The sequence below is a fragment of the Zeus faber genome (assembly GCF_960531495.2).
Source record: "Zeus faber genome assembly, chromosome: 4".
NCBI lineage: Eukaryota > Metazoa > Chordata > Actinopteri > Zeiformes > Zeidae > Zeus > Zeus faber.
In genome coordinates, this window is record NC_137191.1 from 10,630,065 (window position 1) to 10,641,899 (window position 11,835).

The following is an 11,835-nucleotide window of genomic DNA, read 5'->3' on the forward strand; positions in this document are numbered from 1 at the left end:
GTGTTTCAGGCTGTCTAGCTGTCTCCTTCTCAACCCTTCCCCTCCCCCTCACTCCGTGTCTGCTCTCATTGGCTGTGGCTCGTTGCGGGACTCCCGAGTCGAGCCCGACACGGCCGGATATTAAACCTGCTTGATATCCTTCCGGCGTCGGCGAGCAGTCGCATCACGTCTGTGAGCAGTTCACACCACACGCTTTGTCGCTATGATTTTCCTCCGGTCTGGGGCTTTGCTCGGCGATCTCCAAATACCTGTCGGCAAGTGGAAATTCAGGCCAGAATTGCGTAGTCTGGGCTCTGCATTAGTCATTGTGACGGGTGTCACAAGATGTTGTACAAACCCTTTCGCAATACTGAAGAATTTATTAAGGTTAATGTTCTAACTACAATTCAAGATGGTGTGCAACCAAATAAATTGTCTGCAATGGAATACTACACGCTTATGTTATAATGGCAACAAATCTGTCTTTGACTATGAAATATAACATTTATTGTAGACTACCATTCATTTGGAATTTGGCTTAATATCTAAGGGCTTATACAAATGTATGTAACTGCCTTGCCAACGTGTGTTTTTTGCCACTTTTACTCTTCCCTGCCTCCTCCTTTTTCAAACGAATTCATTTCCAGTGAGATGTTATAAAGAAGGGTCTGCATTTCAAAGCCAGGTAGTCTCTGTCTGGGGAACAGTGTGTCCCAACAATGTCCGTAGCTGTACACACATAACAAATTAATTAAACTTCGGCACGACTTAAATGAACATTGGCGAACTGACATAAACAGAAAGGGCACCGAAAAGGAGAGAGCGTCTGGCCAGCGGAGCCGCTGCATCTGTGCGCGCCGCCATCTTACAAATGTACGCAGTGATTTCACCGCTGCGGACATGATAAAAAAGCATTTTTTAACTAACTTATTCCAGAAATATGGACCGACGTGGATAAACTCAGACGACAGCTTGTCAGAAACGCCACAAATACTTAGAAAAATCATATTCTTTGTGTCTGTGGGTTCATCAGTTCCATGAACAAAAAGAATAGGGGTCTCCGCCTCCTTCTGGGGCTGGACCCCTAGCCATATAATATTTATAGTGGACAAGTGTAAGTATCTTATCTTTACCATGATGACCGTTGATTCCTGAAGCTAGACTTGCACTTATCTCCACTCAATTAATTGTTCATAATGAAATGATTCCTCAAATCAAAAATTTTCTCCATCTTCATAACCTTCCTCGCCGCTCAACCCCTCTTGAATATAATGGCTATTCCCTGGTCGGTGCTGAATTGTGTTGTGGCCCGTCAGATGAAGCTGCCCCCGGTGCGTCAGGCCGAGCTGCACAGCGACTTGAAGATCCAGGAGAAGGACGAGCTGCAGTGGAAGAAGCTGAAAGTGGAGGGTCTGGACGAGAACGGGGAAAAGGAGGCTCAGCTCCGACGCAACTTCAACGGTGAGAGAAGCGTAATCATTCTCACTGCCTAGGCTTTCTCCATGTCAAATACCCAAGCGCTTTTGGCTGAAATCACTACCAACGAAGGTAATAACGGTGTTCATTCACCCGTCTGTCGTTGCCCGTCCCTTTCAAATGCACATGAATAGCTGAGGATAACACCAGAAAATGTCAACCATTAATTTCCTGCAGCGGTGAATTTATGGTTAAGTGATGACTCTGTTAACCTTTTGCTGCAACAGACAGGCCCTAAAGACTGACTTTAAATGGACTCTACATTTTTTGAAGAATGTTTCTCTGGTTAATAAGTGATACTTTTAAGTAGTTACTGGGCTTTACAGAGTGCTGATTCAGCTGGTTGGAAAACTGTTGACGGGGAAGAAAATTGAAAAACTATGTCAATATAATTTAGACTGGGGTTACGGCATTTTCAAACAGTACCTGAAGTCAATGTTCTGCTCGGTGTGTTTTTTTTTTTTTTTTCCACTTGGATCTGAATAACAGTTATGAATGTCTTGTCACTTTCGCTCTTCCAGCATGTTTGTTTTAATTGGAGATGCTGTTTTTCAATTCCGAAACGATTCTGATACCAGATCACGCTTTTTCTTATTATTGTTGCTAGGGGCGGCCCGCATTCTCACCACCCGGTGGCAAATGCCCCCCGCGGCCTGGTACGGTCCGCGTGCCGGTGGTTGGGGACCTCTGCACGAAAATGACATTCTGTCAGTGATGGTCGGGTTTATTATACCATTATACCACTATCATCTCCACATCTGTGGAATTACTGGACGTTCTGGTCTAAGGCACTCTCCTTTGTGCATTCAGTGAAACGCCGGAGGAGAGAGAAACGCGCCGGTGCGGCTTTCGCACACGGTTACCGGGAATATTTCTCTCTGTGTGTTCACTGTACAACAAACTGGATTAACTTATATTGAAATTTGTTGCTCATCATGTGACTTTATTTGCTAACGTTAGCCAAAACTTTTATGATAAATTATTTATTTACAAAAAAATACACACTCAAATGGCAATTTTAGCAATAGTGGTGTTTTTTTAATATTCAAATTCTATTCAAATTTGGATCCTGCAACACAGCTGAATGGCTGCTTTGCAATGTTTGCCCAACTTAAACTGCCGGTTCCTATTTGCGCATTGCGCTTTACAGGTTAATTATTTGCTGAGCTGAATTCTCGAGGAGGCAGACAATTAAATTAGCAAATTAAAACTGCGAGTTCATGGTCCAGCGCAAGCTGTTGAATGGAATTTGGATCGGTTCGTGGAGTGGCATCTTCCGATGAGTGAATGAGGTCAGTATCCGATATCGGATTGGATTGGTCCCATCTCTAGTTCCATCACTAGATTGTGTGTATGCCCCGTGCACAGCGCAATCTCTTAACCAGGTGCCTTCTTTAAATGCCATGGCCTGGATTCACTGAAACCATGGGGGAAAAAAGAATAGCATTTTCTCCCTCTACCTTTCTTTAAAATGTTAAATACTTTCAAGGGAGGAAAAGACATGCACTCAGAGGCAAGCTTCTCTTAAAGACACTTTCCCTGTGTTCTTTAGACACTGCATGTTCTTGAGTACTTGAGTATGTGAGTAAAAAGATTAACTTTTTGGACATACTACATCCTCATATTGCAACTCTGCATTGTGAATACTGGGATATACTTTCCAGTGTAGTACGCAGTGTTTGCGTACAGTCTTTTTATTTATTTATTATTATGTTATATTCTGCTATTTTAACAAACCTTTTGCACAGTTGATGATAAATTGTATAGTATGGGCGGTCAGAGGTTTACAACGATAGTTCAAGGCATAAAAATGCATGGAGACCTTGGAGTCAATTTGATTAAGTTGCTGTCAAGTAGTGCTGGTCCCCTGTTGATTATGAGCGTACTAGCTCATTATAACAGCACTTTAGGCCAAAGGGGGGGGGGCGTGCGTGCGTGAACAAGGGATAGAATAAGCATTTGGCAGCGTGTTTAGAAACAGATCAATATAAGGCTCGGCAAGTTCTCTCATTCCTTACATGCTATTACCATAACTGATTCCGCTCAGCAAGATGGATTTAGTACACATTTGTAAAAGGATTGTGACATCTTGTTGTGCAGTGATCCTGGCTAAGTACAGCATGGATGGAAAGAGAGACGCACGGTCACTGGAGAGCAACTCGCTCAAGGACCATGAAACTAAAGAGGGCGACACGTTTGAAGATCCCAGGCTTGACAAACTCTGGACCAAGGTGTGTATGTGAGTGTTCTTGGATGAGTGTTTTTCTTTGAGATTTTTTTATTATTTTTTTTTATTTTAATGCTGAGAAATATCTAGATTCCCGAAATATTTCCCAACAATCCGAAATTAAAGCAAACCTATAGCTTATGCAATGTGATGATGCTTCGTGCCAATTGTTGTATTTCAAATGTGAGCTGCATAGCAACATTATTTCATTTTTTAAATTTTATTACATTTTATTAACTTCATGTTGCTTACCAGGCGAAGAACTCTGGGAAGTTCTCGGATGAGGAGTTGTACAGTCTGAAGAGGGAGTTCCAGCACCACAAGGAGAAGATCCACGAATACAACATTGTTATGGATACAGTCAGCAGGACTGAGGGTGAGTTTCTGAGGGAGTTTGCCGTATTCAGGGTTCCTGCATTTGTTTCATTTTCGGAAATTTTGTGTCAGTCCACTAGACGGACGTTATCATAGTATCTGTGTTTATTGAGCTTAAAAACAGTTGATAAGCAGGCTAAATAGAGAATGACATCATCAAGGCATGTAGGTCTATAATATTTTTTTATTGAATATATTTAAAATAAAATAAGTCGTCAGTTAACGCCATTTTAAAAATAAATAATTTGAATATTACTTTTACGTTCGTGAACAATAAGTAAGTGCAGCTGCTTTATTTAACATTTCACTAAAATACATTTTTGATAAAATCAAAAACAAAATAAATATGCCAAGTAGGTCTACATATATAAATAAAGTTTGAGGTGTTGTCCGTCTTCGTCGGGACGTCTCGTCGACATATTTTACACAATGAATATTTACGGTCTGCTTGGAGTCAGAACTTAAATGTCCCAAAAAAACCCGCCAAACTGTCGATGTGTGTCCCAACGATACATCATGTTTCTGCTTCTCCTCAGAGTTCTAATTGCTGGCTCCATGTCTACAGAGTTTAAAAGCGCAGCCTGTCGACGAGGGAGGGGGCGGGGCTTAGTTATATATCGACAAACGTGATTGGTCAGAGGTGAAGCTTTCAGATCGGCTTTAGATTGTCCAAACTGATGGGCTTCTTGTGCAACCTGCTAAAAGCAGAAATGAACTGTGGAATTTTTTCATCGGAATGATCCACCCAGCACTAATTTATATTGTGCTTGGAGGGGCTTATTTTCATCCGGCATTTAAATATGAGATTTAAATATGTTGGACTTTCCCCGTCAAAAACCGGCATTTACCAGATAGCGGAAACTCTGCTAGGTGCACAGTAAAATTGCAGAATGTGATTAACAACGCCAAAGAAATCATCCATAAAGTTGTACTTTTAATCTACTTAGAAGGCAAGGTCGGTTGTGGTCAGTTTAGCCTTTTGTGTGACAGCCTTGGTTGATGTTACCATGGCAACTGCAGGTGCTGCATTACGCTGAATGTTTGGGATGTTCCGTTTTTTTCTTGACGCAATTCCTTAAATATTTTGGCAAAATGGAACATTAATTACTGTGGTGATTAGCTCCCATTTCTTCACAGAGGACGATAAGACTCAGATGACAGCCGTGGCTCTGCCACCTGAGCCATAATCACACGTCTGTTTCCCTTCATGGTTTTAGTCGGAGTTAATTGCAGTGCTTTGGCTGTTTTGAGAAGCAGGTGTTGTGCGAGGTGACACTCCTACTACACACACCACCACTTAGGGAAGTGCAGATACTGCGACAGGTTTTGATGCTGTGCTCGAAGAACTGCTTATCACCCTATCGGCTTGAGCGGCTTTCATCAGAGGTGATGTGACATTTTGAGGAAAAGGGCAGATATCTCTGAAGCCATTTTTGAAGTAATTATGTTTATACCAGAGTGTTAATTAAATCTCCCCCATCTTTCTTAGACACCCCCTCTTACTTGCGTCGCGCACATTTTGGCCAAATGTCTTTTCTTATTCCTTTTTCGTTCCATCTCACTGTTTGTTCTCCGAAACTCCCCCGTGCCCTCCCGTTCCCCCGCTCTCCTCTCTCGTCTTACCTGCGCCTGCCTCACGACCCCGTATCGTTCCTAAGCCGCCTCCTCTTTTTCCTCCGTAGAGGTGCACAAGAATGTGATTGCGCCACTGGAAGGCGAGGCCAAGGAGCACATGCTGCACCGGAAGCACACGGAGCTGAAGCAGAAGATGAGAGACCTGAACCAGGGCTTTGAACGCCTCCGCAGGCTGAGCCACGAGGGCTTCAGCGAGGACAGCGGTGATGAAGCACACATACACCAGGGCTGGGGGATATGCCGTCTGATATTACAGTGTTATATTGATATCTACCCAACGTTTTGGCTATCGTGACCTAGTTAAATGCAGTTCTCTTCTCTCTCTAACGCCTCGAGCTGCTTAGTCATAATAGCCACATTGCCAACAATCGATTCTTAAATATTTCTTGATTGTAAATATCTGAAAAGCGCCCATAATCGTCCCCAAATGATCATCAAATGATCTGTGTTGTGAGGTCGTCAAAAAAAAAAAAGATATTTGATTTTGTCAATATCGCCCAGTCCCTAACACACATGCACACACCATGTCTCAGCCTCACCGGTGGATCAGAATTAGAAATAAGACTCCAGAGGCCTTCTATTCGCTTTATATCGCAGCTGCTGTTCGTCAGGTAGTGAATTTAATTTTTTATTTTTTGTCGACGTTTACTTTTTAATGGCATTACGAGATCAAGAACCACTTGTCCTTGTGCTATTGATCTGCCACTACTGTCACTTATTTTATCGAGCTTTGGCTTTAAAATGTGTACGGACTATTATCAGTTGACACGATCTCTGTTAACTTTGTGGTCAATGCCTCCCTTTCCTACACACAAGAAAAAATTGTATTAAAGTCTATTCCTCAACGCAAACTAGGACGCTGGCTTTGTGTTGAACCACTTTCTTGTTGTGAGTCTTTGGAAGGTCAATGTTCAAACTTTGGTGTGCCAGGGGTGGTGGTGCTGACACACTATAGGAAATGTTTGGCAGTGACCTTTCTAGTCTGCTGGGTGTGTCCGGTTATAGTTTTTCTAATATGTTGTTGTATTGATTTAGGTATTGGACTGGACTGTTTATTCTCTACGCACTACAATATGCTACTATACACCAACCAGCCACAACAGTAAAACCACTGAGAGGTGAATCGAATAACATTGATCATCTCTTTAGAATGGCACCTGTCAAGGGGTGGGATTTATTAGGCAGCAAGTGAACAGTCAGTTCTTGAAGTTGATGTGTTGGAAGCAGGAAAAATGCGTAAGCATCTAAGCCACTTTGACAAGGGCCAAATTGTGACGGCTCTGACCCAGTCGTCTGGGTCAGGGCATCTCCAAAACGACAGGTCTTGTAGGATCATGTTACTTTGACACGTACCATCTACCTGGGCATGGGTGATGGTGCAAAATTCCAATTGGCGATCGCTCGGGGGCAGCGAATGCCGATTTACGATTCTATCGGGAAAGGAGGGTGGGGCGGGCGCATGGAACGGGGGGAGAGATTTTTAATATTTATTTTTTAAATGTTGCTTTTATTATTATAATTTTTTTTTTTACAGTGATCAATAAAAAAGGTATTAATCCTGTAGTAATCCTGTCCCGTGCATGGTGTGTTTTCATGAAAAAAACGTAGTTTGGAGACCTGAAAAGACTCGTCAGGGAACCTCCTGGTCGTAGTGTGCAAACCACAAGGACTTCAAGATTCCGATCACAAGACAGAAAGTTGTGGTGTGTGTACAGCAATCTGACGATTTCGAAAGTCGTGTAGTGTGTACAGGACTTAAAGGATCTGCTGCTGACGTCTTGGTGCCAGACACCACAGGACACCTTCAGAGGTCTTGTGGAGTCCATGCCTCTATGGGTCAGAGCTGTTTTGGCGGCACGAGGGGGAGCTACGCAATATTAGTGGTTATTATTGGTGGTTTTACTGTTATGGCTGATTGGTGTGCATAGAGCTATAAAGAAAAACATATCTTATTTTTTTGGTTTTTAACTCGGATTGATGTGTGCTGATACAGCAAGGTCACTCTGAAGCAGGGGTAGCAAAGCTAAATCTCTCCAGCAATTAAGTGGAAAATGGGATCTACTTGGTAACCCCCTGCGGGATTTTCAGGCTTTTCTCTCTCTGCATCTGGTAACGTGTGGTGATTTTACCAACTAAAATGGATTTTCTTGTGATCTTGTAAGAGATATGGCACGGACTGCAAACTGTTCTCGTTTTATTCCTACACAAACTTGAGTGAAGTAAAACATTGCCAAAGCGGTGACTTTGACAAATGGAATTTCTCCAGCTTGACTCATCGCTTGCAGTTGCCAGTTTGCTCATTAGTTCCAATATTTAGTGCTGCAGCAACTTCTTCCTCCGTTGTTTTTTGTGCAAATCTTTTTGCTCACCCCTCCCGTGGAACCGGTTCTGGCAGGCTTTCGCTCATTCTAAACCTAATCGTTATATTGTGACGCAGTATTTTATTTGTAGTCACTTTTCAGGGCTGGATTGTACATCAAACCCTGATTTCCACATTTCAGTTGTGTGTGTGCAGTAATAAAAACAGCAAAGCAAACATTTGTTCAGCATCTGTAGTTTAATCGCTCCTCCTCGCCCTATGTAGAGTTCAGAGAACCCCGTGTGATCGAGCTGTGGGAGGCGGCCAAGAGGAACAACCTCACCGACGACGAGCTGGACTCGCTCAAGGTGATTCCCTCTCTTTGTTCCGACGATTCAGATTCAAGTAGAATCACGACGAAAACAGAGCTCGGCTCATTGTGAGGAGTTCTGCACCAAAGGAAATGATTCATTCGGTTTGCCTTTTCCCTCTATGTGAGTAGTTCTGTGTCATCTTGTGTCAACCGCACTTCTTTATGTGCATGTGTGTCTCCGCTCGTCCGTGCAGGAGGAGCTGCGTCACTTTGAGACAAAGGTGGAGAAGCACAGCCACTACCAGGAGCAGCTGGAACTCTCGCACCAGAAGCTGCTGCACATGGAGTCCTTAGGAGACAAGGAGCACATCCAGAGAAACAAGGACAAGTACAACACCATTGCCGAGAAGACCCGGGAGATGGGCTACAAGGTGGGGAACACAGATAAGATGGCAGTTTTATTTTTATGAAATTTTTATTATTTCCAGCCCGATCTCCGTGTTTGCTCAAGTAGAATTGATGCTGCAGCAACTGCTGTGTGGGCTTGAGCAGATTCTCAAGTGTCTGATTACGTTTCTCACACAATTTAACTGGAAGTCGCTGGAAACCACACGCTTGCTTAGAAAATGTGTTTGCGACACGCTGTGCCGTTGTTTTGAGTTACAAACAATTTTAGCTAAAAGGACAGGTTGTCTGCTTTGAGAATTTACATATTTGGTTCATAAACTTAAAATAACCCCTTTCATGCATAGACCCCTTTTTTTTTTCCCAGTTATGTTCAAATTGGGCGGCATTTGTATTATTTGGAGATATTTAGCATGAAGGGGCTGATCCAGCAACAGACCTTCACCATCTTAGCCATGTGTTCTTCCTAGACCATAAAACAACAGGGCTCCCGACTGCCACCATTTCTGGACACAGTGCGACTACATCCTAGGTTACTGCGACTTGCAAATATGCCAACCGTTTTTTTTAATCATGTGAAACACGAGGAGGGAGCGAGATTTGGTGTGTGTGTGACGGAGAGCTGAGGCTGTCGCAGTGTTTCCCATACATTTATTTGTGGCGGAATATGTATTGAGCACCATGTAGTGATTTTCTATTTCATTTACAATTTAAAATTGGTAACGATCTTATTTCATTGTGTGCTCTCTTAAAATCCCCTCTTCTCTGTGCACACTCTGAATCAAAACGGGATCACGTGTAGGATGTTTTAAACATCCGGCTGGGTTCCGAAACCAGGTACCACTATGGCACCGGTTCCTGTATGACCGGTATCTACCGAATCGCAACGCAGATTTCGGTGCCATGCCGGTGCCGGCTGCCGATTGAATTATTCATGCTCCAAAAGCGCCACATGCACCAAACAGATAAAAGAGGCGGGTCGTAAAAGTTTTCACTATCTATGACGTCCGGTTCCTACAAATAACGGTCAGTTATTTGTTAACATGTGAAAAGTAATTAAGGACAAATGGGTTTAGTTCATAACAAATTTTTTGCAGAAGATCCTACGTCTTGTGAAAGGGGATTCAGTCTGATGTCAGAGGGTCACAGCGGAGGACCCTGTTAGAGTAACTCTTGAGGGAACTGGCTTAGAGGAGTTGGACGTACAGGTGTGGTTCAGTCAGGGTCGAAGAGCTAGAAGGCCCGACGACAAGGCTTGTCCGTCAGCGGTGCCCAGCCCTCGCAGCTCTCAGAGGAGGGAGTTCCTTTACTGGTTTAGTAGTGGTTGTCAATGACTAACTGACCACATACCTTATGTTTACATTTGTTATTTGGTGTCTAATTTAACAAATGTACAAGCACTATTCAACTGAATGATTTTTTTTTTTTTTTTTTCCCCCACTAAAGAACTACTTCACCTTGTGACTTTTTCCTTTAAAATAAAAGCAGCACATTTCTGTAAATCGTCGATTTAGGACCAAAGCATTCATCAGTAATCCAGTTAAGATGGATAAAACAATATGAATGTGTTGCGTGTCGATTTCAGTGGCACTCAGGAGCAACAGGGCTACTAGTGGATAAAGGTTAGCCTGGAGCCCTGAACAACTCTTTTGAATATCAAAGTAAACTAATTAAAATACAGGGTTGGGTAAAAGAGGTCCAGGTGTGTTGGTGGTTAGGATCAAGCCAGGACTCTCCCTACTCACTTCCTCATTGACTTGAGAGGACAATTTATTTAGAAGCAGCTACTGAAATAATCTATCCATAACTCCCTCGTTTCTGGCCTTGACACTTTTGCTTACCCAGAAGAAAGTCTATGCATGAAGAGGATTTCAACAATATTCATCTAAATACTCAAAGACTTTCTGTTTTGGCTTAATGAGCTAAAAGTTCAATGTCCAATTACTTAAGGTCAGCGCTGTATAGTAACAAACTTTATTTTGCTCTCATTGAGAGTCTTAACCTTGTCAATCGATCCAGTATTGAGAGACTGGCTGAAGATATTCTCTCAATACTGGATCAATTTAAAAGATTTCTAATGTCAATCACACAGATTGACTCCCAATTTTTAGCAGAAAAATATTCTGAGATTGGAAAGTGGGAAGGAATCTGATGCGGGTTGGGACAGAAGGCATAGCTGAATATTAAAGGACATTTTCAGGTTTTTGCTAATTTGAACAATTTGGTCAGAATCATACCTGAAAATGATTTCCTGGTGCTACTGACAACTGCACATGTGTTTAGTGTAGTTGTATTTGTTCATTCCAGCAACGTTTCTTTACCAAATACAACAAATTAACTTTGACAAAATATGTGGAGATTATTTCTCACCCTATCGTTGAGGTTCAGTTTGACTCAAAGCGTCTTTCTCCTTTGTTTAGATGAAGAAGCACATGCAGGATCTGAACAACAAGATCTCTCAGCAGGGGCTGAACCACAACGAGCTCTGAAGGTTGCAAATAACTACATTGCTTTGCTAGCCTGCCTCACTTGTCACAGTCAAATGATCAGTGTGCATTTTTATAACGACTTTCTAATGTCACATTTCCATTGTCAAATTATTGGTTGATTTGTGTTTGAAGCATCCTGTGCAATTAATGAGATGATGTATGGTTTGTACATAATGCCTTTATTGGCAGAGCGGATCCATTTGGCTACTGAAGAAATACTGTAATGCCGACCTTGTACCAGCTGTAACTCCTCACAACTCTTTAAGTTCTAGACATGGGCGCACTACCAAGTTTATGATTTAGACAGAATCATTTTCTTTCAAAGATCAGCGGTTGTAGCTCTGGGCCGTGTAAATCACATTTGTAAGCATCAATAATGTTCAATTTTGTTCGGGGAGTGCAACTAACGACGAGGCATGGTTTGGCTCCGTTTTAGGAGACACGTCTGCGACAGTGAAATATTGTCGGTACAAGGTCAGCATTAAAACTTAACAGACGATAGGTAATGATCAACAAATGCTACAATAAATGTCTTGTTTCCCAGAATATTGTCACGACGGTGTCTGCAAGAGTAAATAATTTGTCCTGCTTCCCCCAAGGTGCTACTGACGCAATGCGCTTCTCTCACTACACACAG

At 42.5% G+C, this 11,835-nt stretch overlaps 1 protein-coding gene across 1 annotated transcript in view; it reads left to right on the forward strand.

Annotated features, from left to right (window-relative positions):
- The window catches only part of lrpap1 (low density lipoprotein receptor-related protein associated protein 1), a 12,931-nt gene extending 1,180 nt beyond the window's left edge, over positions 1-11,751 (forward strand). Inside the window, exons 2-8 of the mRNA XM_079999746.1 lie at positions 1,296-1,440; positions 3,556-3,686; positions 3,938-4,058; positions 5,740-5,895; positions 8,277-8,359; positions 8,559-8,735; positions 11,130-11,751. Coding sequence (XP_079855872.1) covers positions 1,296-1,440; positions 3,556-3,686; positions 3,938-4,058; positions 5,740-5,895; positions 8,277-8,359; positions 8,559-8,735; positions 11,130-11,198 — 882 coding nt within the window. The 3' untranslated portion in view covers positions 11,199-11,751. The remainder of the gene's footprint in view (positions 1-1,295; positions 1,441-3,555; positions 3,687-3,937; positions 4,059-5,739; positions 5,896-8,276; positions 8,360-8,558; positions 8,736-11,129) is intronic.
- The last annotated feature ends 84 nt before the right edge of the window (positions 11,752-11,835 follow it).